Source organism: Oenanthe melanoleuca, chromosome 27 (assembly GCF_029582105.1).
Source record: "Oenanthe melanoleuca isolate GR-GAL-2019-014 chromosome 27, OMel1.0, whole genome shotgun sequence".
NCBI lineage: Eukaryota > Metazoa > Chordata > Aves > Passeriformes > Muscicapidae > Oenanthe > Oenanthe melanoleuca.
The window spans coordinates 844,649-869,191 of record NC_079360.1 but is presented as its reverse complement, the minus strand read 5'-3'; the positions used below and the strand labels follow the sequence as shown (position 1 = coordinate 869,191).

Sequence of the window (24,543 nt, the reverse complement as noted above, 5' to 3'; positions counted from 1 at the left end):
ACTAGGGATGTTGGGGGCGATTTGGGGGAGTTGAGGGAGAATGAGGGAGATGGTGTTGGAGGGGAAGTTGGGAGTTTAGGGAATGTTTGGGGTCGGTAGAAAGAGGGGTTTGGGGAGGTGGAGGGAGGTTTGGAGTTGGCATTGAAGGGGATTTAGGGGAGCTTGTGGGAGGGGGAAAGGCTTGGAGAGGGAGGTTGGAAGTTTTGGGAAGGATTGGAGAGACTGAAGTGGTCTTTGGGATGTAGAGGGTTGGAGGGGATTTGGAGAGGATTTAGGGGCACTTGTGGGCGTTGGGAGGGAGGATGGGGGAACTGGGGGGACAAAGATTGGAGTTTTGGGAGGGTTGGGGAGACTGGGGAGGATTGGAGGGGGCAGTGAGGGCTGCTGGAAGTTTGAGGGGGTTGGGGAGGATTTTGGGGGCTGGGGCGGTCTGGGAGTGCTGCCTGCCCTGGGAGCGAGGTCCGGAGGGTTCAGCAGCATCGAGGGGTGCCCTGTGACCCGGGTGGGGCGTCTGTGACCCGGGTGGGGCTCTGTGACCCGGGTGGGGGGTCTGTGACCCGCGTGGGGCTCTGTGACCCGGGTGGGGCTCTGTGACCCGGGTGGGGGGGTCTGTGACCCGGGTGGGGCTCTGTGACCCGGGCAGCAGGGTCTGTGACCCGGGTGGGGGGGTCTGTGCCCTGGGACAGAGTCCGGGGCCGCACAGGCAGAGGCTGCAGGCAGAGGGGTCCCGGCCTCGGGGAGGGGGAGCTGTGCCCCGGGCAGGGGGGTCTGGAGGGGTCTGTGGGCCCTGGGCTGGGGGGTCTGGGGGATCCGAGTGCCCTGGGCAGGGAGGTCTGGGGGCTCCGTGTGCCCCGGGGTGGGGGGTTTGGGGGGTCCGTGTGCCTCGGTTTAGAGGGGTTTGGGGGGTCCGTGTGCCTCGGCTTAGGGGTGTTTGGGGAGTCTGTGTGCCCCAGGCAGAGGGGTCTGGGGGTGTGTGTGCCCCGGGTGGAGGGTCTGGGGAGGTCTGTGTGCGCCCGGTCAGGAGGGTTTGGGGGTCTCTGTGTACCCCGGTCAGGAGGGTTTGGGGGTCCGTGTGTCCCGGTCAGGAGGGTTTGGGGGTGTGTGTCCCGGTCAGGAGGGTTTGGGGTGTGTGTGTCCCAGCCATCCCGGCCCGGTGTCCGGCCGAGCCCCCGCTCGCACCGCCCTAAGCCCCGGGGGGAGAGGGTGAGGGGGTGCGGTCACATGGTCCCCTGTCACGTGACGGTGTGAGGCCCCGTTGGCCCCGCCCCTAACCCGGCGCTGGCCAATGGGGGCGCGGCGGGAGCTGTGGCCGGCCAATGGGATACGGGGGTGGGGCTTGCGGGCAGCGGGACGGGGCGGGGCTTGTGGCGGGCACCGGGCGAGGGAACTGGGAGCGCTGGTGGGTACTGGGAGCACCGGGGTCACGGGGTGACTCCGACGGACTGGGAGCGCTGGGAGACGCGGGCATAGCTGGGAGGTACTGGGAACCACTGGGAGGTGCTGGGAGCACTGGGAGTCGCGGGAGGAACTGGGAGTCACGGGAGGAACTGGGAGTCACGGGAGGAACTGGGAGGTACTGGAGTGATACGGACGAGGGAGTCGTACGGACGACTGGGAGGTGCAGGGAACATTGGGAGGAACTGGGAGGACCTGGGAGTCCTGGGTTCCACTAGGAGATCCTGAGAGTCATGGGAAGCACTGGGATTCCCTGGGAGGTGTTGGGAGTGGGGGGGGAACACTGGGAGGCCCTGGGCGTCCCCACTGAGAGGCATTCCAGTTCCTACTGGGAGCACTGGGGACGCCGGGTCTGGTGCTGGGGGATGAGGGGGTAGAGCCGAGCCTTGCCCTGGGGGGTCGCAGGGGTGGGGGTGCAGTGACACCAGGGTCCCCGCGAACCGTCCCGGCAGCGAGGGGAGCAGAGGCCCCCATGGGACACAGCCCCCCATGGGACACAGCGCTCCATGGGACACAGCCCCCCCCATGGGACACAGCCCCCCCCATGGGACACAGCCCCCTCCATGGGACACAGCCCCCCATTGGGACACAGCCCCCCCCCCCGTGGGACAGAGCCCCCCCCATGGGACACAGCCCCCCCATGGGACACAGCCCCCCCCATGGGACACAGCCCCCCCATGGGACACAGCCCCCCCCATGGGACACAGCCCCCCGTGGGACACAGCCCCCCCCCGTGGGACACAGCCCCCCCCATGGGACACAGCCCCCCCATGGGACACAGCCCCCACCTTGGGACACAGCCCCCCCCATGGGACACAGCCCTCCATGGGACACAGCCCTCCATGGGACACAGCCCCCCCCATGGGACACAGCCCCCCCCATGGGACACAGCCCCCCCCATGGGACACAGCCCCCCCCATGGGACACAGCCCTCCATGGGACACAGCCCCCCCCATGGGACACAGCACTCCATGGGACACAGCCCCCCCCGTGGGACACAGCCCCCCGTGGGACACAGCCCCCCCCCATAGAACACAGCCCCCCCCATGGGACACAGCCCCCCCCGTGGGACACAGCCCCCCATGGGACACAGCCCTCCATGGGACACAGCCCCCCCCCCATGGGACACAGCCCCCCCCCCATGGGACACAGCCCCCCCCATGGGACACAGCCCCCCCCCATGGGACACAGCCCCCCCCGTGACAGCCCTGGGGCGGGCGGGAGGTGTCGGCAGCGGGGAAAGGGAAGTGAAAGTGATTGTGGAAGTGGGATGGGAGGGGAGGGGGTGGCCCGTCCGGTGCCGCAGGGAGATGTTATCGGGGTGCGGTTGGGGTGCCGCACACCACAGCATCCCCCCCGCGTTCTGCGGGGGACCCCCAGCACCCTGAGGTGCCCCCCAGCACCCCGGGGCGAGGGAGCTGGGTAAAGTGAGGGGCTGGGTAAAGTGGGGGGCTGGGACTTTCACAACACATGGCTGAAAGAAGAAGTGAGATTTGGGGGGCAGAGCTGCCGGCCCACTCACGAGAAGAACTGAAGCTGGGGGTCCTGCAGGTGCGCCCAGAGCCATGAGGACCCTCCTGCTGCTGTGGGTGGCCCTGGCCGGCGTGGGGGCCCAGCTGCCCTGTCCTCATGGGGGACCCTGCCCTGTCACCCCGGTGAGTGCACAGGGTTTGGGGGGGTCGGGGGGGCCTCAGCAGGGGATGATAACCCACCCCCGTTCCCCCCCAGGCCGTGCCTGCCCGCAGTGCAATGGGGTGCCAGGACAGCTCATCCTGCCCCGCAAGCTGCCAGCTGCCAGAGGTGAGCCCCTCCCCTGTGCCTCAGTTTTGCCCTCTCCCTGTCATCTGGGGGCCATTCCCTGATCCCCTGCCCTCCCACCCTCTTCTTTCTCCCCAGAGTGTCCCCTGTGCTGGGGGCCACCACTGCTGCCCCCGAGGATCCCGCTGCGGCGCTGATGGGGAGTCCTGTGTCACAGACCTGGGTATGGGGACACGGGTGGGGGCAGGGGTGGGCCTCGAGGGGACAGGATGGACACGGGGATGCCTCACCTGTCTCCACAGCCCCCCGTGCTGTCCCCTGTCCTGATGGCCAGTCCGAGTGTCCTGATGATGCCACATGCTGTGTGACAAGCAGCGGCGCCTGGGGGTGCTGCCCCATGCCCCAGGTACGGGGTGTGGGGACACGGGGACACTGAGGGCGGGGCCTGGCACGGCCACTGCTGTGACGAGCACGGCTGGCACCCACAGGCCTCGTGCTGTGCTGACAAAGTGCACTGCTGTCCCCATGCCACCATCTGCGACCTGACCCACGGGCGCTGCGTGTCCCCCAGCGGTGACACCGACGTCCCCCTGAGCACAGCCTTCCCCGCCTGGAAGCGCCAGCCCCCCGCCCCAGGTAAGGGCTGTCCCCTGGGGTGCGCTCGCTGTGCCCTCGGAGGGGACACGGTGACACCGTGTGTCCCCTCAGCGGCGCTGCGCCAGGTGCTGTGTCCCGACGGCCGCTCGGCGTGTCCCGACGGGGCGACCTGCTGCCAGCTGTCCCCAGCGCAGTACGGCTGCTGTCCCCTGCAGAACGTGAGTGCTGCCACAGCCCTGGGTACTGCAGACGGGCGGCTTTGCCAAACCTCCTGTTCCCAGCACCCCAAACCAGCCACCCCTCACTGAACGCCCCAAACCAAGCACCCTTTGCCAGACACCCAAACTCTGGCCATCCTCCACCAGGCACATCAAACCAAGGCAGCCTGTGCCTGGCACCTCAAGCCAACCACCCTTCACTGGGCACTCCAAAACAGCACCCCACACCCCCAGCACACACCACTCACCCATAGCAGTCCATGCAGTCCATGCCCATTCTGGACATCCCAATTCCAAGCACCCCACAGTGATATTGTGCACCCTCTTTTGGGCACCCTGTCCCAGTCATCCCACACCAGACACACCTTGCTGGGTATCCTGTGGTGGACACTGGGCCCTGGACACCCCACCCTGTGCCATGTCTCCCATACCAGGCACCTTGCACTGTACCCCAGGCACCCTATGCCATGCCCCTCTTGCTGTGCACACCCTGTCACCCCACCAGGCCATGTCCTGCAATGATGGGCAGCACTGCTGACCCCAGGGCACCTCTGTACCATGCCCCCTATGCTGTGCACCCTCCTTGTCATGCCATGTCTCCCCCCAGGCTGTGTGCTGCAGTGACGGGCAGCACTGCTGTCCCCAGGGCACCACCTGTGACCTGGTCCACTCCACCTGCACCTCCCTGAGGGGCTCTGCACCCCTGGCAGCACTGCCCCGAGGTAAGACCCCTCAGGGAGCAACCACCCCTGTCCTGTCCCAGGGAGGGGACACAAGCCCTAACTGTCCCCTGTCCCCAGCTCGTGATGTCAAGTGTGACGAGGTGACGAGCTGTCCCGATGGGAACACGTGCTGCCGGCTCAGCTCAGGGGCCTGGGGATGCTGCCCCCTTGAGCAGGTATGGGGGGGTCTGCTGTGCCCCCCAGGACAAGCAGATGTCCCCTTCCTCCTGGGTGGGATGAGGACAGCTGTGTCTTGTTCCACTGAGAAGGACAAGGGTGGGGGTTCCTTGTACTTACCCTGGACAAGGTCTGATGTCCCCTCTCTACCTTGGGAGGGAAAACTATGGGGGTCCCCCATGCCCCTCTGGGTCTGGGAGATGTCCCCTGTCCCCCAGGAGGGCTCCCATTCCCTGATGTCCCACAGGGGTGGGGATGACACTGAGTCACCAGTCAGACCCCCTGTACCCCCTGTACTGGGACCAATTTGGGGCTCCAGTGGCGGGAGGTAGTGAAGGGACTGAAGCCACCAGGATGCTCAGGGACCTTCCCAAGTCCCCCTGAGGGGGAAGGTCAAGAGTGATTAGGGGGTCCCCATATCCCCCCTTCCTCACTGCTGGGGCAGGGGTAGGGAATGGGGATGGCAGGAATGGGAAGGAGGGGACACATTGTCCCCCCTCCTGTGACCTGGGGGGGTCCCCTGTGCTCAGCCCCCCTCTTTGCCCCCCAGGCCGTCTGCTGCCCCGACCGCGTGCACTGCTGCCCCCAGGGCTACACCTGTGACCCCGAGGGGGGCAGCTGCCTGCAGGAGGGGGGCACCCGCCTGCCCTGGGTGCGCAAGAGCCCGGCGCTGCCCCGGGGGGGACAGGTGACATCAGGGAATGTCATGTGTGACGAAGAGACGAGCTGTCCTGATGGGAGCACGTGCTGTCGGATGAGCCTGGGCACCTGGGGGTGCTGCCCCCTCGAGAAGGTGTGGGGGGCTCTGCTCCTGGCCATGTGGGGTGGGGGACCCAGGGGTGCACCTATGGGAGTGAGGGGTCCTGGGGTGTCCTTGGAGGAGGGGACATGGCTGAAGGGACCCAAGTGGACCACCCGACTGGGGGATGTGAGAATGTTCAGCAGGGTGCAGCCACTACCTGTCCCCCTCAACAGCCCTGTGGACAGGGGGTCTTCTGTCCCCTGAGGGGACAAAGACCAATGTTTCCTTTTCTCCTGGAGAGACAAGGCCAGGTGTCCTACTTTGCTGTTTGAAGGATGAGGGCAGATGTCCCCTGTCCTCCAGGAAGGACAGGGTAGGCTCCAAACCCCTGTTCCCATGGGACACAGGGCCCCTTTGCTGCCCCTCAACCCCAGTGAGACCCCCTCTGCTAACTGGGACCAGTTTGGGGCTCCAGTGGCAGGAGGTGATGAAGGCACCCAAGGCCACCGGCGTGCTCAGGGACATGAGGATGCTCAGGGACATTTCTGCATCCCACAGAGGGGCAGAAGCAGCACGAGTGGGGCCCCATATCTGCCCCCTCAAAGTGAGGATGGAGCCAGGCTGGGTCTAGGGGGGACACGGAACAGGGGAGGGCAGGAACAGGCAGGAGGGAACTTATGCCCTGGAGGTCCCCAGCTGTGTTGCTGGGGGTCCCCTGTGCTCAGCCCCTGCTCTTTGCCCCCCAGGCCGTCTGCTGCCCCGACCACGTGCACTGCTGCCCCCAGGGCTACACCTGTGACCCCGAGGGGGGCAGCTGCCTGCAGGAGGGGGGCACCCGCCGGCCCTGGGTGCGCAAGAGCCCGGCACTGCCCCGGGGGGGACAGGTGACATCAGGGAATGTCAAATGTGATGAAAAGACGAGCTGTCCTGATGGGAGCACGTGCTGCCAGCTGAGCCTGGGCACCTGGGGATGCTGCCCCCTCGAACAGGTGTGGAGTCCCTGGGGTTTGGGGTCTTTGGGGTGGGGTATTGTCCCAGGGAATGAGGATTTGGGAATGGAATGGAGAGGGGTTGGGACAGAGCATGGCTGTGGGGTTGGCCCTTTGGGGACAAGCAAGGTTGGGGAGGGCAGGGACATGGGACACTCCCACATTTGTCACTGGACACCTTCACGGAGGCTCTGTGGGCACCTGGAGATGGAGTTTGACACAGTCCCTGGGGCTCTGCTGGGGACACCCAGACATCCATGTCCCCCACTGACCCCATGCTGTGTGTCCCTCAGGCCGTTTGCTGCGGGGACCACCAGCACTGCTGCCCCCGGGGCTACACCTGCAATGTGGCCACCGAGAGCTGTGAGAAGCTGCTGGCACCCACCCCGCTGGTGCCAACCCCCCCAGCCCCCCGCCGGGCGCCCCCCGCCCCGCTGCGAGCCACCGGCACCCTCTCGGAGGGGCTCGTGCCCTGCGGTGCCGCCGGCTCCTGCCGCAGGGGCCAGCGCTGCTGCCAGGCCCGGGGAGGCTCCTGGGGGTGCTGCCCCTTCGCCCAGGTGAGTGGGGGGACACCAGGGTGGGGGTAGGGATGGCGTGACCCCCCCCTCCTCACTCCATCTTTCTCTGCAGGGCTCCTGCTGCTCTGACGGCCGCCACTGCTGCCCTGCGGGGTCCCGCTGCACCAGGGCGGGCTGGGGCTGCAGCCCCCAGCGCTGGGACCTGCTCTGATGTCACTGGGGACACCACCACCCCTGCCACCCCCGAGTGCCACCACCCCAATAAACGGTTTCTAGGAGAAACTCCATCCATGGCTCCTGGCTAGGGGAAACTGAGGCAGGAGGCAGAGGCAGGGGGGATTTTGTGTGTTTAATATATTAATGCCTCTAAGGAGCAGGCAGGACGTGCAGGCAGGTGCAGGCAGCAGCTCCCTGCCCAGCCTGGCACCCTGGGGGGGTCCCCATGGCCCCCCCTCTGCCAGCCTGGCCCCAATGACCCCTCTTCATCCTCACCACGTAGAAAACGTTTAGAAACACAGTTAAAATCCAAAGGGGGATGAGGGTGGGGGAACAGGAGCCCCCCGGCTCCTATGGCAGCTTGGAGGCACCGCTGGCTCGGGGGGCAGTGCCAGCCCCCCCTGTCCTGCAGGGACACAAGTGGGGACATGGCTCAGGATTGGGGCAACATGGAGCAAGCAGTTCCCACTCCCAAAAGAGGGAGGTGGGTGTTGGTGTTGGGGAGGGACACAGAAGGGACAGGGGCAGCAGGATCCCGTGTGGCAGAACCTGGTGGCATAGGGTGGGGGTTCCAGGCAGATGGGGACACGGGTGGCCTGGGTGTGGCCTGGCAGGACACTGGGAGGGGCTGGGCAAGGAACGGGGGCCGGAATGGGTGAGACGAGTGAAGGGCTGATGACAGAAAGGAACTGTGGCGGTGGGATGAGATGGTGGTGGAATGGGATTGTGGTGGGGTGGCACAGTGATGGGACACGGTGGTGGCAGGAGAGGATGGTGATGTGCTGGGACGGTGGTGGGAAAGGGCAGTGACGAGACAAGATGGTGTGATGGCATGACAGTGTAAGATGGGACAGTGGCAGTCAGGATAGGGAGGGTGGGAGGGGGATGACAGCAGTGGGATGAGATGGCAGTGGGATGGCACAGCGGTGGGACAGTGATGACAGAGGACGGTGGTGGGAGGAGACAGTGGCCGGGCAGGACAGTAGTGGGCTGAGACGGGTGATGGCAGCGGTGTCCCCACCATCTCAGCTCCCCCCGGGACTTGCCCGCCACCCCTGGACCAGGGGACCGCCCTCCCCGCACTCACTTGACATTGAAGACCATCAGAGGCCGCTCCTCCCGCTTCTGCCAGGGGCTCTTGCGGTCGCCCCCCTCGTCCCCCCCGTCGCCCGCCTCGGCCAGCGCCTCCTCCTCGGGGCTGGTCAGGGAGTCTCGGGGGGCTTCGCTGGCGCTGCTGCGCCCGCTGCCCCCGCCTCGCCGCCCCCCGCTGCCCGCTTCCAGCAAGGGGGCCAGCGAGCTGTCCTCGGGGGACGCTGCGGGCAGCGGGGGCCGGGGCCCCCCGTCCTCCTCCCCTCCTGCGGCGGCCCGGGGGAGGCGGGGAGGGGGCGCGGGGCCGGGGCCCCTCTCGCTGCCCTGCAGGTCGATGTAGGAATGCCGAACCTGGGAGGAGCGCCCGTCCAGGGACACGAACCAGGCTCTCGGGGGTGGCGGCCCCCCCAGTTCCAGGAGCTGCTGCCCCGCCAGCGCCTGCAGCTCCCCGTTGAGCTGGGCCACCGCCGACCCGTCCAGCAGCACCGGGATGGCCACCGAGCCACTCACCGGCTGGGGGGCACGGGCCCCGCCCCAGTTTTCCCCCTCCTCGAAGGGCTGCCCGGAGGATGGGGGGGGCGGGGGCGCGGCCGTCGCCGCCGTCGAACCGGGTCCCCCATCGGTTTCGGGGGGACCCTCGGGCTCGCCGGGGGCCAGGCGCATGTAGCGGGCGGGGATGAGGAGCGTGGGCATCACCCCCCGGTAAACATCCTCGGGCCCCCCGCCCCGGTCCAGGGGCCCGCAGAGCAGCAGGGGCCCGGGGGGGGCCAGCGAGGGCGGGCGCGGGGGGGGCTCGGGCAGCGGGTGCTCGGGCGGCTGCGCCCCGTACCGGGAGAAGGAGGGCGAGGGGGGCCGCGGCGGGAAGGCGGGGGTGCCCCGGGGGTGCTCGTCGGGCGGCTGCAGCCCGTCCACCGAGCGGGCGGCCCGGAGGCCGAAGGCTTCCCCGGCGCGCCCGTAGTCCTCGTGGGCCGGGGGCGGGCGGCGGCGCGGGGCCAGCGTGGCGGCCGGGGCGCGGGGCCCGGCGCGGAGCGGGGCGGGGGCCGGCGGCTGGAAGAAGTCCGGCCGGGCGGGGGTCAGCTCGCGGGTGGAGGGGGGCAGGCTGGGGGTGGGCAGGTCGGTGTCGCCCCCCGAGGAGGCGGTCTCCAGGTGGCTGCCCCCGCACAGGAGGTCCAGCTGGGACACCGAGGTGGCCTGGTCCCGGCGCGCCGCGTCCAGCGGCCCCGGCAGCGGCAGCTTGCGGTGCTGCGCCCGCGGCTTCAGGCACCGCCGCCTGCGGGGAGACGGGGCACGTGGGGCCGGGGGTCCCCCTGTCCCCCCTCCCTCGCCTGACGGAAGGAACTAGAGGAGGGGGCTATGGGGCACCCAGGGGTTCTGGAGATTGGTGTCTGGCTCCCAAATCCAGCTAAAGAGCACCCAGAGGTGCCACAGGCACCCCCTCCCCATAGACAACTATAGGGCATTTGGGGTTCCAAGGGGCAGTGACTCCTCCAAGTCACTCAGGGCACTCAAGGGTGCCAGGAAGGTGGCACCCCTTCCTATAGTCAGGTCTAGGGCACTTGGGGGTGCCATAGGTGGTGCCCCCCTTCCCAAAGCCAGATATGGACCACCCAGGGGTACCAGGAGGATGCTGCCCCCTCCCCATAACCAGTTACACGGTGCCAGGAAATGTCCCCCCCAGCTATGGGGCACCCAGGGGTTACAGGTGCTGACCCCCATTCCCACATGGAATATCAGGTTCTGTTCCCACCCACCACCGCGGTCAGGACACAGCCGGTGCTGACCTGCAGTAGTAGATGAGAAGGCAGAGGAGGATGAGGACGAGCAGGGCCAGGGCACCGAGGATGGTGAGGAGGAAGATGGTGTGGTAGGTAGTGATGTCTGTCACACCTGCTGCCATGGCCACCAGCCCTGGGGACAACAGGGTCAGAGGGGGAGCCCCCCAAGAGTACCCTGTGAGGCTGCCCCTGGAGAGCCCTGGGACAGAGGGGCAAAGGGACCCCCCCCCAGAGCACCCCAGGGGGCATCCCCAGCCTCAGACAGCCCTGGGGACACTGGGATCAGAGCCCCCTCCCCACCAGGAGCACCCCAGAGTGGTCCCAGCCCTGGGACAGGGGTGCTGGAGAGCAGCAGCCAGGCTGGCCCCAGAGCCAAGGGACACAGGCTGGGAGGACACCCACAGGTGTCACCTTACCTGTGCTGGGGGAGGGCAGAGCTGCTGCCCAATATCCCAGCTGGGAGGAGACGAATGTCCAGTAGAGCTGCCGGCCTTCCTTTCGGATCAGCCCCGTCCCGTTACGGACCCACAGCCCTGTGGGGACACACCGGGCTGAGACCCCTCAAACTCATCACACCCCCCAGCACCCCCCAGCAGGAGCTGTGTCCCCCTCTGCCACCCCCAGCCCGCACTCACCACTCTTGGGCTCAAACCTCCAGGCTGGCACACTGGTGGCCACCAGGGCTGCGGCATCGGGGGCCAAAGGGACGGACAGGTGGACGGGGCCGGCCAGCGGCACCTCGGTCCCGTTCCCGGTGAACAGGTGAACGCTGACAGCCGCCACCGGCGCCAGCTCCAGCCACGTGCCATTGGCTGCGGGGACAAGCACGGGGACGTCCCTAAGGGGGGTCACATGTAGTGGTGCCCCCCACTCCCCAAGTCCCCGGTGTCCCCCGTACCGCTGCCGTCCTGCTCGACCCCGAGGAAGGCGGGGAAGGCGCGGGCCAGGCTGGGGCCGGAGGCGGCGGTGAGGGACGCGGCCAGCTGGCTGTAGGTGGAGCTGCGGGGCAGGCGGGCTGCCCGCCGTGGGAACTGCGCCCACGGCTGCCCACGGCCACCTGCGGGGACACGGCGGTGGCAGCACCTGGGGGGGCTGGTGGTGCCACCCAACTCCAACCCCGTGGCTCAGCTGGGGGGCACAAGGTGGGTGGCAGCACCCAGGGGGGCTGGCGCTGTCACCCACTGCCATCCCCGTGCCTCACCTGGGGATCCCAGGAGGATCTGGACCAGGTCCTCGTAGAGGATGAGCGTGGCCGGGCGCTCTGGGAGCAGGTAGAGGCTGATGGAGGCGTAGACTGCAAGGGGAAGAGGGGGTGACGTGGGACCCCAAAATACATACACACTCCTCCCGGGCTTGGGGGGACTGATGGGGAGAGGTGGGAGATGGGGTCTGCAGAGGGGATGGGGAAGGGGGAGACAGCAAGGGGTGAGCTGCATTTGGGGACAGGGACAGGAGGAACAGCTGGGGGCAGGCAGTGGGTAGGGTGAGGGCACCCCCTCCACAACCCCGTCCATGCGCCCTCCATCCCTGTCCATGTATCAGTTCATCGCAGTCCCCCACATCCCCCCAACCCCCATCCCTGTCCCGTACCCCACAATCCCTGTACCCCAATCCCACCTCCCCAGCTGAGTGCTCCCATGTGGGCCGCTCCCCCAAGGTGGTCCCTCCCCCAGCTTCCCTGCCCTGGGATGGGATGGGATGGGATGGGATGGGATGGGATGGGATGGGATGGGATGGGGGAACTTGGGGGCCACCAGGAAACGGTTGTCCCTCCCCAAAAGGGGCCAGACCCCTCCCAAACACCCCTCTGTAAGGGACCACTACACTGAAACTTTTTAGGGGTCCCCTGTAAGGGGGTCCCAGTAGGGACCAAGGACCCCATACCAGGGCTGGGAGCCCGCCCATTAGGAATTCAGGACCTCCAATCACACACAGACCCTCAGGAAGGGATTGTGCCCCCCAGTCAGACTCAGAAGCCCCAGTAAGAGACTGGGGACCCCCAAGCGGAGCCACCCAGGAAGGCACAGGGGTCCCCCCCAGGCTGGGGGTCCCGGTGACTCACGCGGCAGTTTGGTGACTCGCCAGGGGACGGAGGCGGTGACGTATCCGCGGCGAGCGGCGGTGACGAGCAGCCAGGAGCCCAGGCGGTAGGGCACGGGCAGCACCCCGGTGCCCGTGTGGTCGGTGGTCCCGGCCGCCAGCGCGCTGCGGGCGCCGAACACGTCCAGGGCTGCCTGCGCCAGCGGGGCCAGCGTCCCACTCTCAAACACCTGCACCCGCAGCAGCACCTCTGCGGGGACACGGCGGGGACACCGGCGTGGGCACGGGCACGGCACCCCCGCAGCAGCACCGGCACAGGGGACAGGGCGGGACACACCTCGGGAGTCACAGCACCAAGCCAGCGGGCACAGCCACCAGCCCAGCAGGTGGTGGGACACAACCCGGGGGTCACACACACCATCCCAGCAGGCACGGCCACCGTGCCAGTGGTTCATGGCCACCATCTCAGGGGGTCATGGGCAACATCCCAGGGGTGTCATGGTCACTACCACAGCCACCATTCTGGCGGGTGATGGTCACCACCCCAGCAGGTGGTGTGACCTGTCCCAGTGGATTACTGTCACCATCCAAACAGGATGGTGGAACCCACCCTGACAGGTCACAGGCGCCATCCCAGAAAGCCATGGGCATCATCCCAGCAGGTGGGGGGGCCCATCCCAGTGCCCGCCATTCCCAGCAGGTCACAGCCACAACCCAGGTGGTCACAGGTGCTCCCCAGCAGGCAGCAAGCAGCAGGCACTGTCCTGAGGTGATGTGAGCATCACTGCTGTGCCCACCCAGCGCCCCTCGAGGGTGCTCCTGTCCCCAGGGCGCCATGTCCACCGGGTGGGTGCACCCAGTCACGTCACTCCCAACTCCCCACCAGGGGCCACCCCCAGGGTGCCGCTCACATCTGTCCCAAGGTCAGGGGGTCTCGACCCCAGCAGCAGAGGGAGGGATCCCCCCGGCGATCCCCGCTGCGGGGCCCGGCTCGAGGGAGGGGGGACCCTAAACCCCCGTGTGCCCCCGGCCCCCCCGAGCCAGCGCCATCCTGCGCATGATCCGCAGCCCTTGGCAGCGGTCCCGGCTCCGCCGCCGTCACCCCGGCAACGACCTCCTTCATCCCGCGCCCCGGGGCTCCCGCCCGGCTCCCCGCAGCTCCGGCCCCCCGGAACCCCCCCCGCCCCACCCGGCACCCGCCCGACCCGCCCAGATGCGGCCCAGATGTGGCAATGGGCGAGGGGGGGAAATTCGCAGCAGCTGCTCCAGTGATGCAAAGGGGCGGGGGGGCGGGTTTCAGGAATGGAGAGGCTGGGGGTGTCCCCCCGCATGGCGGGGACAGCCGGCACACAGCGATGTCCCCGCGGCCGCACGCCGGCCACCCGCAGCTGCCGGGGGACAGCTGGCACCAGCCCCCGTGTCCGCCGGGGAGGGGGGCCACGGTGTCACCCCCAGCGCGGGGGCACAGGCATGGCTGTCCCCGTCCCCACTCTCTGTCCCCCCACCATCACCAGAGGGTCCCAAGAGGGTGGCACGGCCTCCGCGAGGCTCGCTGGCTCCCCAGTGCCTCCCAGTGTGACCCCAGGGTGCCAGGAGGCGGGGGTGGCAGTGAGGAGCCCTGTCATGTCTGTCACCCCGGGCAGGGGTGACGCCGGCGGGAGACCTGAGCCAGCACAGACAGGACGGGCCGCGGGCCCCCTCTCACCCCACAGCCCCCCTCTGACTCCGGGGCACGCCTCACCCTGGCACAGGGGCTCTGCCAGGAGGGTTTGGGGTGCAGGAGGGGGTTACAGGCCCACCCTGCCTGCCGGATGCATCCTCCACCATCCTGCTCCCCCAGGTGCTGCTCAGGACCCCCCTGCCCACCCACCATCATGCACCCCCTGACCTGGGACCTCCACCCACCATCAGACACCCTCTGGTTCTGCTCAGGACCCCCACACACGCTCCTGCACCCCAAGCTCTGTCCACGATCCACACCCAATTTCCTTCACCCCCCGGTTTGTGACGCCCACCCACCACTACGAATCCTTGGCGCTGCCCGGGACCCCCCACCATCCTGTACCGCAAGATCTGGGACCACCCCCACCTTCTCATGCCCCCCAGGCTCTGTCCGTGACCCCCACCCAACCAGCTGTACCCCCTGGCACTGCCCAGGCCCCCCACCCATTACCCTCTGCCCGCCTGCGGCCAGAACCGCCCGGGGAGGGGGAGAGAGACAGACAGACAGACAGACAGGGGGTGCGGCCGGACAGACAGAGCCGGAGATGGACAGAGGATGGACAAGGGGAAGGGACGGGGGGCGGGTGGGCAAGGATGGGGGTGTCGGAGCTGAGGGGGCCGGGAGGGGATGGGGGTTTTTGGATCGTGGGGATTCGGGGAGGGGGCGGGCGGGGATGGGGGTGTGGGGGCCGGGGGGTGCCGGGGAGTGTCGGAGCGGGGATCGGGAGGGGGTCGGTGCTGCTGAGGGGGTGCCGGAGCCAAGGGATGCCGGGGGGATGTCGGGGCCGGGGCCGGGCAGGGATGGGGGGGCCGGTGTTGGGATCGATCAGGGGATGGTGCCCGGGGGGGCGATGGGGTTCAAAGGATGTCGGGGAGATGTCGGTGCGGGGATCGGGCGGGTATGGGGGAGTGGGGGCGTTGGTCGGGCTGGGGTGGTGAGGAGCAGGGGTTGGGAGCCCAGGGATGTCGGGGGGATGCAGGCGCGGGGATCGGGCGGGGAGGGCGGCGGGGGTGTTGCCGGCGGCGCCCCCCGCCCCGCACACAAAGGCCGCTCTCACCGTGCGCTCCCGGCTCCGCCGCGCCCCGCGCCCGCCGCCCGCCCGCGGCCGCCAGCAGCAGCAGCACCGGCAGCGGCGGCAGCGGCGGCAGGAGGCGGCGGGGCCGCATGGTGGCTCCGCGCCGTTACCCCGCCATGCCCGGCCCGCCCGGCCCGTCCGCCCGCCCGCCGCGGGGACCGGGCTCCACCTGCCGGAGCCGCCGGGCACGGCCGCCCAGTGCCCACCCCCGGAGCGGCACCGCCCCGGCACCGGGACCACCCCCGGCACCGCCCCGAGACCCCCAGACCAACCCCCTCACCCCCGGCACCGCCCCAGACCTCCGGCACCGCCCCCTGCAGTGCCCCGAGAGCCGGGACCCACCGCCGGTACCGCAACAGACGCCGCACCCCGCCCCCGGACCCGGACGGGACTCGGTACTGTCACCGGCGTCCCGGGACTGACCTTGGTATCGGCAGCGGCATCTCAGGACCCACTCCCGACATCGGCACCGACCCCCGGACCCACCTCTGACGCTGCTTCGAGCCGCGGCACTAACCCCGGTACCGATCCCGACCCGCGGTACCCACCCCCGGTACCGCCTCGAGACCAGGACCGGGACCCGGCACTGCAGGACCCACTCCCGTACTGGCACCGGCAGCCTCGCACTGCCCCCGGTACCGCACAGGCCTCCTGGGACCCATTCCCGGTTCCACTCCAAGCCCCGGGATGGAGACATGGTACCGGCACCGTCATCCCGGGACTGACCCTGTACCGGCGCCAGCATCCCGGGACCCACTCGCGGTCCTTCCTTGAGCCTCAGTGTCCACCGCCGGTACCGCCGCGGCACTTCGGGACCGGCCCTTGGCACTGCCCCGATCCCCGGTCCCATCCCTGGGACTGACCCCGGTACCGCGACCCACCCACGGTACCAGCACCGGCCCCGTACGGGACTGACCCCGGCACCAGCCCGCCCACTGCCCTCCCGGGGCACCCCACAAAGGCACACGGGGGTCCCCACAAGCCTCCCTGCCCCCCTGCAGTGCCCTGTCGCCTGTCAGCTGCCCCCGGTGCAGGTCCGGGGGGACACAGCCACACCCCCATGGGACACCTCGGGCCCCCACCCGAGGGCAGGGCAGGGATTTATTGTCCGGGGGGAGCAGAGCGGGGCTGCGGGGGGGGAATGGGAGCTGGGTGGGGGTGGGCACGGAGACACCGCTAGTCCTGGACACCGGCAGGCTCCTGGGCCTGGCCGGGCTCCTCCTGCGTGTCCCCTTCGGCCGGCGGCCGCGTCCTCTTGAAGAATCCCGTCTGCAAGGGGACACAGTGACAGTCGGGCCCCGGGGGACCCCGCGGCACCAGCCCCAGGGATCCCTCATTATCAGCCCCCCAGAGATCCCTGTGCCACCGCTGCAGGGACCCCACGACATCTCTCTTGAGGGACCCCCCTCGCACCAGTCCCTGGGTACCCCTAAGTGTCACCTGCCTGGGACCGCACAGTGTCACCCGTGCTGCTGTCCCGCCGTCCTGTCCCACAGCCCCCACTCCCAGCACTGTGCCCCATGTTTCATGGTCCCTCTGGTGCCAGTGAGGCCGCACCACCATGGTGGATGTCACCAGTGTCCCCTTGTGCCCACTCACCTTCCACATGAGGAGGATGAGGAGGGTGAGGAGCAGGAGCCCGGCCAGGACCCCCAGCACCACCCACCACACTGGCACAGCCCCCTCGCCCCCGAGGCTGGCTCGTACCACGCGGGTGTCAGTCTGCAGAGGGACAGGTGGGTGACACCGCTGCCACCACGGCCTGTCCCTGTGTCCCCGTACCCAGGCCAGCCCTACCTGAGCCTTGCCGGTGGGCAGGAGCCGGGGCTGGACGCGGTAGGGCATGGCCGAGGTGTTGAACCACGCTTGTGACTGGATGAGGAACTGCGTTAGGAGGTGCTCCCGCTAGGGACAGATGAGGGGACGCGGGGGACACAAGGGAACCTGGCGTCAGGGGTGCTGGCAGCTACAGGGCACCCCACACCTGGTACCCCCAGGGTGCTCTCTGGGGACCACCCTGCAGGAGGGGCATTGCAGGAACGCCCTGGGGCCACAATGCCACCTCGTCCCCTCTGTCCCAGGCGACAGTACCTTCTGCAGGGTGTCCATCCAGAGCAGGGCGTGGACGCTGACCAGAGCCCGCTGGTCCTTGCCCAGGCTGGGCACGTGGCAGGTGATGTCCACGCACGTGGCATTGTCACAGTCCTGAGGGACACGGTGGGTGTTGGGGGGCCCCCAGCGCAGAGAGCACTCCCAGCCCAGTGCCACCACGGGCTGCAGGTCCCCAGGGTCACCCGCTCACCACACGGACGAAGTCCCCCAGCCCGGCTCCCGGGGGCGGCTCCGCCTCCCGGCGCTCCCGCTGGTGGCTGCCGTTCCCGGGCGCCGCGGCCGGCGGAGCGGAGATCCCCAGCTGGAAGGGGACACAGAGGTGACACCCAGCTCCTTGACATGTCCCAACGCCCCCCGGCGGTCCCGCAGCCCCTACCTGGGCGGGATTGAGGTCGGGGTGGTGGGAGCAGTTCATGCCCCCCTCGGTGCCCAGCTCCAGCAGGTAGAGCAGGACTCGGTCGCCCAGCAGGTGCGGGACGGCGAGGCTCAGAGTGACCCCGCTGACGGTGCCGGGACCTTTGTTGTGGAGCTGCGGGAGGACGGTGGGGTGATGCCCAACACCGGGAGTGGAGGGGACAGAGGGAACCCGCGGGTGCCGTGTTCTACCTCATAGACGTGCTCCACCTTGATGCCGTGATCTTCGGGCCGCTGGCTGCCCTCCACCCAGTGCCAGCTCGTGGGCAGCACCGTGACGGCAGGCAAGGAGTTGCTGGTGGGAGAGGAGGATCAGTGTCCCCCCTTGTCCCCCCATTATCCCCATGTCCCCTAGATCCTCACCCTCGCAGCTGCATCTCTGCCTCTGCCTCCACGGGCACTGTCACTGTCACGGATGCATTGCTGGGGCTGGGGCTGTTCTTGCTGTGGGGACACAGCGAGATGAGGGGTGAACACCGAGTTTGGGGACATGCTGAGGACACCGAGTCTGAGGTGTCGGTGTCCCAGCAGTGGGTGGGGGACAGCGGCACAGCAGGGTGTCACCTCCGCAGCTGCAGGTGGAAGGTGATGGCATCCCCCATGTCCTCCAGCCCGGACACGCTCAGCTCCATGTCCACGGTGATCTAGGGGACAGCAGAGAGGGGCAGGTGGGTGACCAGCCCCGACGGGTGACAGGCACAGCAGGGACCCCGCGACCCCTTACCCGGGCCCCTGCTTTCATGGGGTTGCCTAACTCGCAGAGCACCACGTGGGTCCCATTCTCCTTCTTGGGGTTGCAGCTCAGCTTCTCCTGCCCCTGCGGGGTGGGGACATGAGATGGGGACACGTCATGAATCCTGCCATGAACCGACCACGCTGGGGACCTGCATGAGCTGAGGGCAGGGCTTGAGCCCCACACCCTGGACACCCCTGAACAGCCATCACCAGTGGGGACTCTGTGGAGAGTGGGGGCCTCTCAAGGCAGGACACGAACACCCCCAGCCTGGTGTTCAGGATCCCTGGGCACCCATCCCTTCCAGGCAGCCCCGATTTGGGCGCCCACTGTGCTGGGCATCCCCTCACACCCATCACCACTGGGCACCCCCATGGAAGGTGACAGCCACCAAGGACACGGTTTGAGACCCCCACTGTGGGCACCCCCAAAGAGACTGAGGCCACCAAGGGCAGGACACGAGCCCCCCACCCTAGACACCACCAAGAACAGAATATGAGACCCCCACCCCCGTCACCCTGCACTCGACACCCACCGGGATGGTGCTGCGGGCAGCCTGGTAGTGGGTGCCGGGGGGCAGCTGCACCCTCAGCTCCGCCTCGAAGGCGCCTTCGCCCGCGTTGGTGGCGTTGGCGCGCAGGGACAGCGCGGCCTCCGCCCCGATCAGCAGGCGCTGGCTGGGGCTGGGAGACACGGGGACAGGGCTCAGCACCCGTGGGGACACCGAGCGCTCCCTCGCCCCCCCCTTTCCCCCGGTGCTCACGTGTCGGCGGCCAGGTGGAGATCGGGGACACAGAGGTTGTCATCACCACAGTCCTCCAGGATGATGTGGGTCTGTGGGAGGGGACAGGGGGAGACCCCCCCATCCACGGTGAGATGGGCGGGGGAGTCACTGGGGACAGCAGGGGGCACGGGGGGGACATCCCGGGGAGGAATTGGGCTGGTGGAGGGGCCAGAGGAGATATCCCAGAGGGAAGATTTGGGAGAGTGCAGAGTAGAGAGGGGACATTCCAGGAGAGACCGAGGATGGAGGGGAGGGAGGTGACATCCCGGAGAGGGAAGAATGAGGACAGCAGAGGGGACATCCAGGGGCACGACTGGGGACATACCCTGAGACAAGCCAAGGAGGGAGCAGGGACAACAGGGACATCCTGGAGAGGGACTGGGGATGGCAGAGGGAACAGAGGAAAATTCTCGGGTTTGGAAATGGGGACAGTGCAGGGTACAAAGGGACATCCAGGGGAGGGAGTGGGGACTGAAGGGTGAGCACAGGGGTCAGAACAAGACGGACATGCCAGGGAGTGGCAGGGACAGTGTGGGGGCACATTCCAGTGGAAACTGGGGACAGTGGTGGGGAGGAACGGGGGCAATGTGCCAGGGGTGTGCTGGGGGCACTGGCACGGGCTGGGGACCCCAGAGCTGAGCACACCCAGGCTGGGGGTACCCACATGTGTCCTGGCCCAGCTCTGGGGACGACCCCACCCCGTGCCACCATGGTAACACCACCCCATAGCCATGTCCCCCTACCTGTGCCTGCACCAGGGTGTGCCCGTAGAGCACCAACCCCGGGGCCTCTCTGGGCAGCGTCAGGGCCACGCTCACGGCCACGGGGCTCAGCTTGTCCTTGAACTCGGCCTGGTCCTGGGGACACCCGTAGGCAGAGCACTCTGGAATGCACCTCGTGCCCACCCCACCCCAGGGCCCCACCCACCACTGCGCCCTCTTACCCACCCTCCTGGGACAGAGAGACACTGTCATCCCCAGTCCCTGTCCCCAACCCTGTCCCCATCCCGGCTGGAGATGCCACATCCCCATTCCTGTCCCCCACCCTCCGTGGCTTGTCCCCGCCCCCTGGCGCTGTCCCTGTGCCCGTACCCGCAGGTAGGCGGTGAGGTTGCTGCACACAGGGGGTGTCCCCGGTGTCACCACCAGCTCCTCCTGCCAGGACGATTGGTGTCCCTGCAGCAGCAGGACCCTCCGCGACGGCCGGGGCTTCAGCCGGTCCAGCTGCAGCTCAGCCTCCAGGTCTGGTGGGGAACAGGAGGGTGGCACTAGTGACACCCGCGGTGACACCCCAGCGCTGCCCGTGTGACAGCGGTGCCTCTCGGGTGACACTGGCACTCACGGATGCTCTGAGGGAGGTGCTGGCCCGTCACGCTGACACAGAACACCACGTGGAAACTGCGCGGGGACAACACCAACAGGTGCTCAGGGACCTGTCCTGTGCACCTTGGTGGTGTCCCCATGGTCCCCACGGTGATGTCCCCATAGTGTTCCCATGGCAGTGTCCCCACAGTAGTGTCCCCATGGCAGTGTCCCCTCACCAGCTGACACGGACACCGGAGTCGGGCAGGTCACAGTCCAGGATCTCAGGGTTCAGCCCGTCGGGGACACTCAGCTGGGTCTGGGCCACCACCACGGGTAATCCCCTGGGGCACGGGGACATTGCTGACGTGCCAGGGAACCCAACGGGAGCCCCGGGCCACCGCAGGGACGGGCACTCACTGGTACACGGCCACCTTGGCCGCCCCGTAAGCGCCCACGAGCAGATCTGCAGGGACAAGCAGAGGGTCGGTGCCGGGGTGGTGACAGCGGGGTGGTGGCACCGGGGTGGCGGCACCGGGGTGGCAGGGCGGTGTCGTGCCAGGCCTGTACCCGCGCAGCCGTTGCCGTCCAGGTCGGTGGCACCACGCAGCGCGAAGCCGAAGGCGGCGGGGCCGGGGAAGGGGCTGTCGAGGCGCTGCGTGGGCACCGGCGCCAGCCCTTCGCTCTGCCCACGGAAGATGAAGACCTGCCCGCTGCCACTGTCACCTCCCTGCGGGGCTCCCACGGCCACGTCTGGGGACAGAAGGGACATGAGAACCTACCCGCGCTCTCCTGCCTCAGTTTCCCCGAGGCGCGGCATCGGGGAGTGGCACATCCCCCTGCCCGCCCCGCCGCGCTGTCACCTCCGAAGCCGTCCTTGTCCAGGTCCCCGAGGCTGGCGATGGCGGCGGCGAAGCGGCCGTAGGGGTGGGTGCCCGTCAGGGTCTGGGGGGGCCCGGCGAGGGGCTGCTGCCCCCGCCACAGGTAGACGTAGAGGCGCCCCAGCTCGCTACGCTGCCCGTCGGAGCCCCGGGCCATGTACAGGGGCGCACCCACCAGCAGGTCGTCCCGCCTGTGCCCGGCGCGGGGTCAGGGTCAGGGTCCGCAGGTTTGGGGGCTGGGGGCACCCAGCGGTGTGCCAGGCACGGGGCAGCACCCCTGGGTGTCCCCAGGGAGGAGGAGGGGACGACTGTCCCTGCTCTCACCCGTCCCCATCGACGTCAGCCACTGCCACCGTGTGCCCGAAGTACGAGGCCACCTGGAAAGGGTCCGGGTAGAGGGTGGCACCGGGGGTGCCAGGGACACAGTGGGTGGGGGGGCTGGGGTGCTACGGGATGGGGCAGGAGCGCTGTGGAGCACCGGCGGTGCTGGGGGTGCCACAGGACAGGTACCTGCTCGCTGGTGATGCCCCGCACCCGACGCAGAGTGTTCCCGGCAGTGAAGATCTCCACCTGCCCAGGGCAGTGTCAGACCCCGGGCCCAGCCCGGGCCCAGCCCGGGGTGACACATGGTGGTGTTCCCTGGTGTCCCCTTGGCCAGGCACCGGCACTGGGAACTTCGCAGCACTCACCTCACCTCTCGTGTTGCTCTTGTTGGGGACCCCCACCACGTACTCTGTGAGGGATGAGAGCCCTGAATGCCTCCACTGAGACACTGAGGGGGGCACGGGGATACCCCCGGCACTGAGGTGGGTACAAGGATATCCTTGGTGCCACATGGGGGCATGAGGGCACAGAGATGGATGAGACCCCTGTCCTGGCACAACCTGTCCAGCCCCCTCGGGAAGGGAAGGAAGGTCACTCTGGAGCCCCGGGGTGCCCCTGGCCCATCAACCCCTGTTCCCTGCACACCCCAGCCCTACCTTTGGTTTTGGGGTTGCCATCAAACTCGCCCACAGCCACCGAGTACCCTGCAGGGAGATGAGCACTGGTGAGCCGGGGTATCCCAGCAGGAGCTGGCAGTGGGGCGGGGTGCCCGTGCCCGCTGCTCACCCCGGTACCCGTCCTCGTAGGCCACGGACACCGGCTCCGTGGGGCGCCCGGGGCTCCCCAGCCACAGCAGCGACGTGCCGAGGAAGCGCCTGAGGATCTTGTCCAGCTCCACCGAGTACACGAGCCCTGGGGAACACGGGGCGGGGAGCACCAGCACTGACAGGGCACCCGCTGCCACACGCCCTGGGCTACGGCCTGGGCTGGCAGTGCCACTGCGGGTGGCACTTACGGGGTACCCTATCCGGGATGCTCTCCTCCCGCCGTGCCCACCCAAAGGGAACACCCCGGGAGCACCAGCCAGGGTGGCAACGCCGGCAGGAAGGACTCACCCGTGAAATAGTAGCCGCCGGGGGCACCCAGCACCAGCGTCCCATCCTGCGGGAGGAGCTGGCTCAGCACCACGCCGGGGCGCCTTGGCATCCCCTCAAAGAATCCTCACACAAGTACCTCAGTATTTCCCATCCTGATATATGCCAGCCCAGCATCTCCCATCCGGGCACCCCCACCCCAGAATTCCCCCCACTCCTCCCAGAATTCCCACTCCAGCATCCCCTCTCTCAGCATCCCTACCACTACATCCCCCGCCGTGACACGCAGGTACCACGCTGGCCACAGCCTCTGCATCTCTATCAGCACCCCACGGGCATTCCGAGGGGCACTCTGGCCGCTCGATCCCCCCAAGGTGTCCGAGTCCCCTGAGTCCCCCAAGCCCCTCAAGTCCCCTCTCACCGGGGTGACAGCGGCGCTGAAGCCGATCTCGCAGTAGCGCTTGTCGTGCACTGGGGGCACAGGGCAGGGTCAGAAGGACGCGGGGTTGGGGGCACCCCCCGCTCCCCGGTCCCCCCTCACCGTAGTTCCTCTGGCGGTAGGTGCTGGCCATGGTCTGGTCGCGGCAGGGCGAGTACCAGACCGCGCGCCGCTGCCCCCGGCTCCACACAAAGCAGGTGCCCGTCGGGGTGCGGAACGCCTCTTGCTGCCCCTCCATCGCGTTCCAGTGCTGCAGCGGGGCACAGACCTGGGCACGGCGATGGGACAGGCTGGGTGCCCGCCCCGCCGCCACCCAGGGCTGCCCGCATCCCCCGCGATGCACCCACCACCAGTTTGCCGTCCCAGCTGGTGACGGACGCTCCCAGCCACTGGTGCGATTTGTAGGTGTGGAGCTCCAAGGTGCCGTGGCTCTCGCTCTCGTCCCCTGGGGGAGCGGGACAGGGGGGATGTGCGGAGCTGGCACCCCCGCCATGCCCACCCCCCGCCCCACGGCGCCTACGCACCCGCAGTGTCGATGGGGAGGGGGTGGCAGGGGGTCTCGTCGGGGGGCCAGGAGCAGAGGAAGACGGCGCCGGGCTGAGCCACGCCGGGCTGGGAGGTGTTGGCACGGGGGGCCCCCACGGCCACGCTGGGCCTGGGGGGCAGAGCGGGTGTCAGGGTCGGCGGGCGAGTGCCGTGCCCCTGCCCGACCCCGACACCCCGGGCCTCCCTACCTTCCCTCGCTCATGTGGAAATCCAGGGCGAAACCGAAATAGCTGCCGGGGGGTCCCTCGTATATGGTGGGGGCCTCCTGGAGAAGCCCCAGTATGGGGGGCAGGCGCAGCCCCCCGAGGAACAGCAGCACCCGCAGCAGTCCCATTGTCACTCCAAAGTGTGGCCACAGCCCCGTCCCGTGGTGTCCCTGGCTTATCTCGGGGGACGCAGCTGGGGACGGGGCCAGCAGGAATGGGGAGCACAGGAAGCACCCCCCCCCTCCCCCCCGACCCACAGAAGCACATCCGCTTCTGCAGGGAGCCAGAGAGGTGCGGGGGACACGGATGTGGCCGGAGCAGGGAGGGGCAGGAGGTGGCAGAGCCACCAGGAGACACGGTGACGGGAGGGGGGACACGGCCACAGCAGCTGAGCCTATCGCCCGCCGGGCCCGCGCCCAGCCCGCCGCGGGGTGCCAGGCTCGGGGTGCCTATTTCGGGATGTCCATCTTGGGGTGGCTATTTCGGGGTGCAGGCAGTCCCTGCCAGCGGAAATGTGGCGGTGAAGGGGGAGCACAGCAGGGCACAGGGCCCCTCCATCGCCCCCGATATCCCCTCCGCAGCCGGATGGAGCTGACAGCACCGGGCATCACCCTC

At 68.6% G+C, this 24,543-nt stretch overlaps 3 protein-coding genes across 7 annotated transcripts; 1 reads left to right on the top strand and 2 right to left on the bottom strand.

The window, feature by feature from the left end:
- The first annotated feature begins 1,344 nt into the window (after positions 1–1,344).
- Positions 1,345–7,463, top strand: GRN (granulin precursor). 5 transcript variants are annotated; one of them, XM_056512057.1, is made up of 13 exons: positions 1,345–1,399; positions 3,007–3,110; positions 3,184–3,255; positions 3,352–3,436; positions 3,516–3,619; positions 3,702–3,849; positions 3,922–4,028; positions 4,636–4,750; positions 4,829–4,926; positions 5,478–5,720; positions 6,416–6,658; positions 6,952–7,215; positions 7,289–7,463. In XM_056512057.1, exons 2-13 carry the CDS (start codon positions 3,021–3,023, stop codon positions 7,385–7,387), a joined length of 1,668 nt encoding a protein of 555 aa, XP_056368032.1. In that variant the 5' UTR covers positions 1,345–1,399; positions 3,007–3,020; the 3' UTR covers positions 7,388–7,463. The 5 variants fall into 5 exon arrangements, with proteins under 5 accessions (XP_056368032.1, XP_056368034.1, XP_056368035.1 ...); XM_056512059.1 differs by having other exon boundaries at positions 1,345–1,477; XM_056512056.1 differs by lacking the exon at positions 1,345–1,399 and adding an exon at positions 1,500–1,573.
- Positions 7,464–7,506: 43 nt separating this feature from the next.
- Positions 7,507–15,239, bottom strand: FAM171A2 (family with sequence similarity 171 member A2). Its single transcript, XM_056512054.1, is given in 11 exon segments — positions 7,507–7,798; positions 8,480–9,303; positions 9,306–9,510; positions 9,512–9,751; positions 10,263–10,389; positions 10,673–10,789; positions 10,892–11,068; positions 11,155–11,313; positions 11,458–11,550; positions 12,319–12,546; positions 15,077–15,239. Coding segments are annotated over 11 exon segments (2,334 nt in total). The 5' UTR covers positions 15,186–15,239; the 3' UTR covers positions 7,507–7,743.
- Positions 15,240–16,157: 918 nt separating this feature from the next.
- Positions 16,158–24,079, bottom strand: ITGA2B (integrin subunit alpha 2b). Its single transcript, XM_056512099.1, has 30 exons — positions 23,911–24,079; positions 23,701–23,831; positions 23,524–23,621; positions 23,279–23,444; positions 23,159–23,208; positions 22,759–22,804; positions 22,430–22,555; positions 22,300–22,347; positions 22,009–22,052; positions 21,830–21,889; positions 21,644–21,696; positions 21,302–21,510; positions 21,009–21,191; positions 20,859–20,904; positions 20,678–20,782; positions 20,479–20,534; positions 20,229–20,380; positions 19,881–19,994; positions 19,117–19,187; positions 18,889–19,036; positions 18,345–18,437; positions 18,185–18,264; positions 17,984–18,064; positions 17,813–17,915; positions 17,583–17,735; positions 17,397–17,507; positions 17,186–17,299; positions 16,892–16,999; positions 16,694–16,816; positions 16,158–16,363 (listed from the first exon to the last, which is right to left on the bottom strand). Exons 1-30 carry the CDS (start codon positions 24,054–24,056, stop codon positions 16,271–16,273), a joined length of 3,111 nt encoding a protein of 1,036 aa, XP_056368074.1. The 5' UTR covers positions 24,057–24,079; the 3' UTR covers positions 16,158–16,270.
- Positions 24,080–24,543: the final 464 nt, after the last annotated feature.

What these genes read in the sequence shown, in the direction of transcription:
- ITGA2B (XM_056512099.1), bottom strand. Translation starts at nt 24,056, where the DNA reads ATGGGACTGCTGCGGGTGCTGCTGTTCCTCGGGGGGCTGCGCCTGCCC. An exon ending in TTCCACATGAGCGAGGGAAG is followed by an intron (nt 23,832 to 23,910) that starts GTAGGGAGGCCC and finishes TCTGCCCCCCAG; the next exon opens with GCCCAGCGTGGCCGTGGGGG. An exon ending in TTCCACCTGCAGCTGCGGAG is followed by an intron (nt 18,065 to 18,184) that starts GTGACACCCTGC and finishes GTGTCCCCACAG; the next exon opens with CAAGAACAGCCCCAGCCCCA.
- GRN (XM_056512057.1), top strand. Translation starts at nt 3,021, where the DNA reads ATGAGGACCCTCCTGCTGCTGTGGGTGGCCCTGGCCGGCGTGGGGGCC. An exon ending in CCTGGCAGCACTGCCCCGAG is followed by an intron (nt 4,751 to 4,828) that starts GTAAGACCCCTC and finishes CCCTGTCCCCAG; the next exon opens with CTCGTGATGTCAAGTGTGAC. An exon ending in GGTGCTGCCCCTTCGCCCAG is followed by an intron (nt 7,216 to 7,288) that starts GTGAGTGGGGGG and finishes CTTTCTCTGCAG; the next exon opens with GGCTCCTGCTGCTCTGACGG.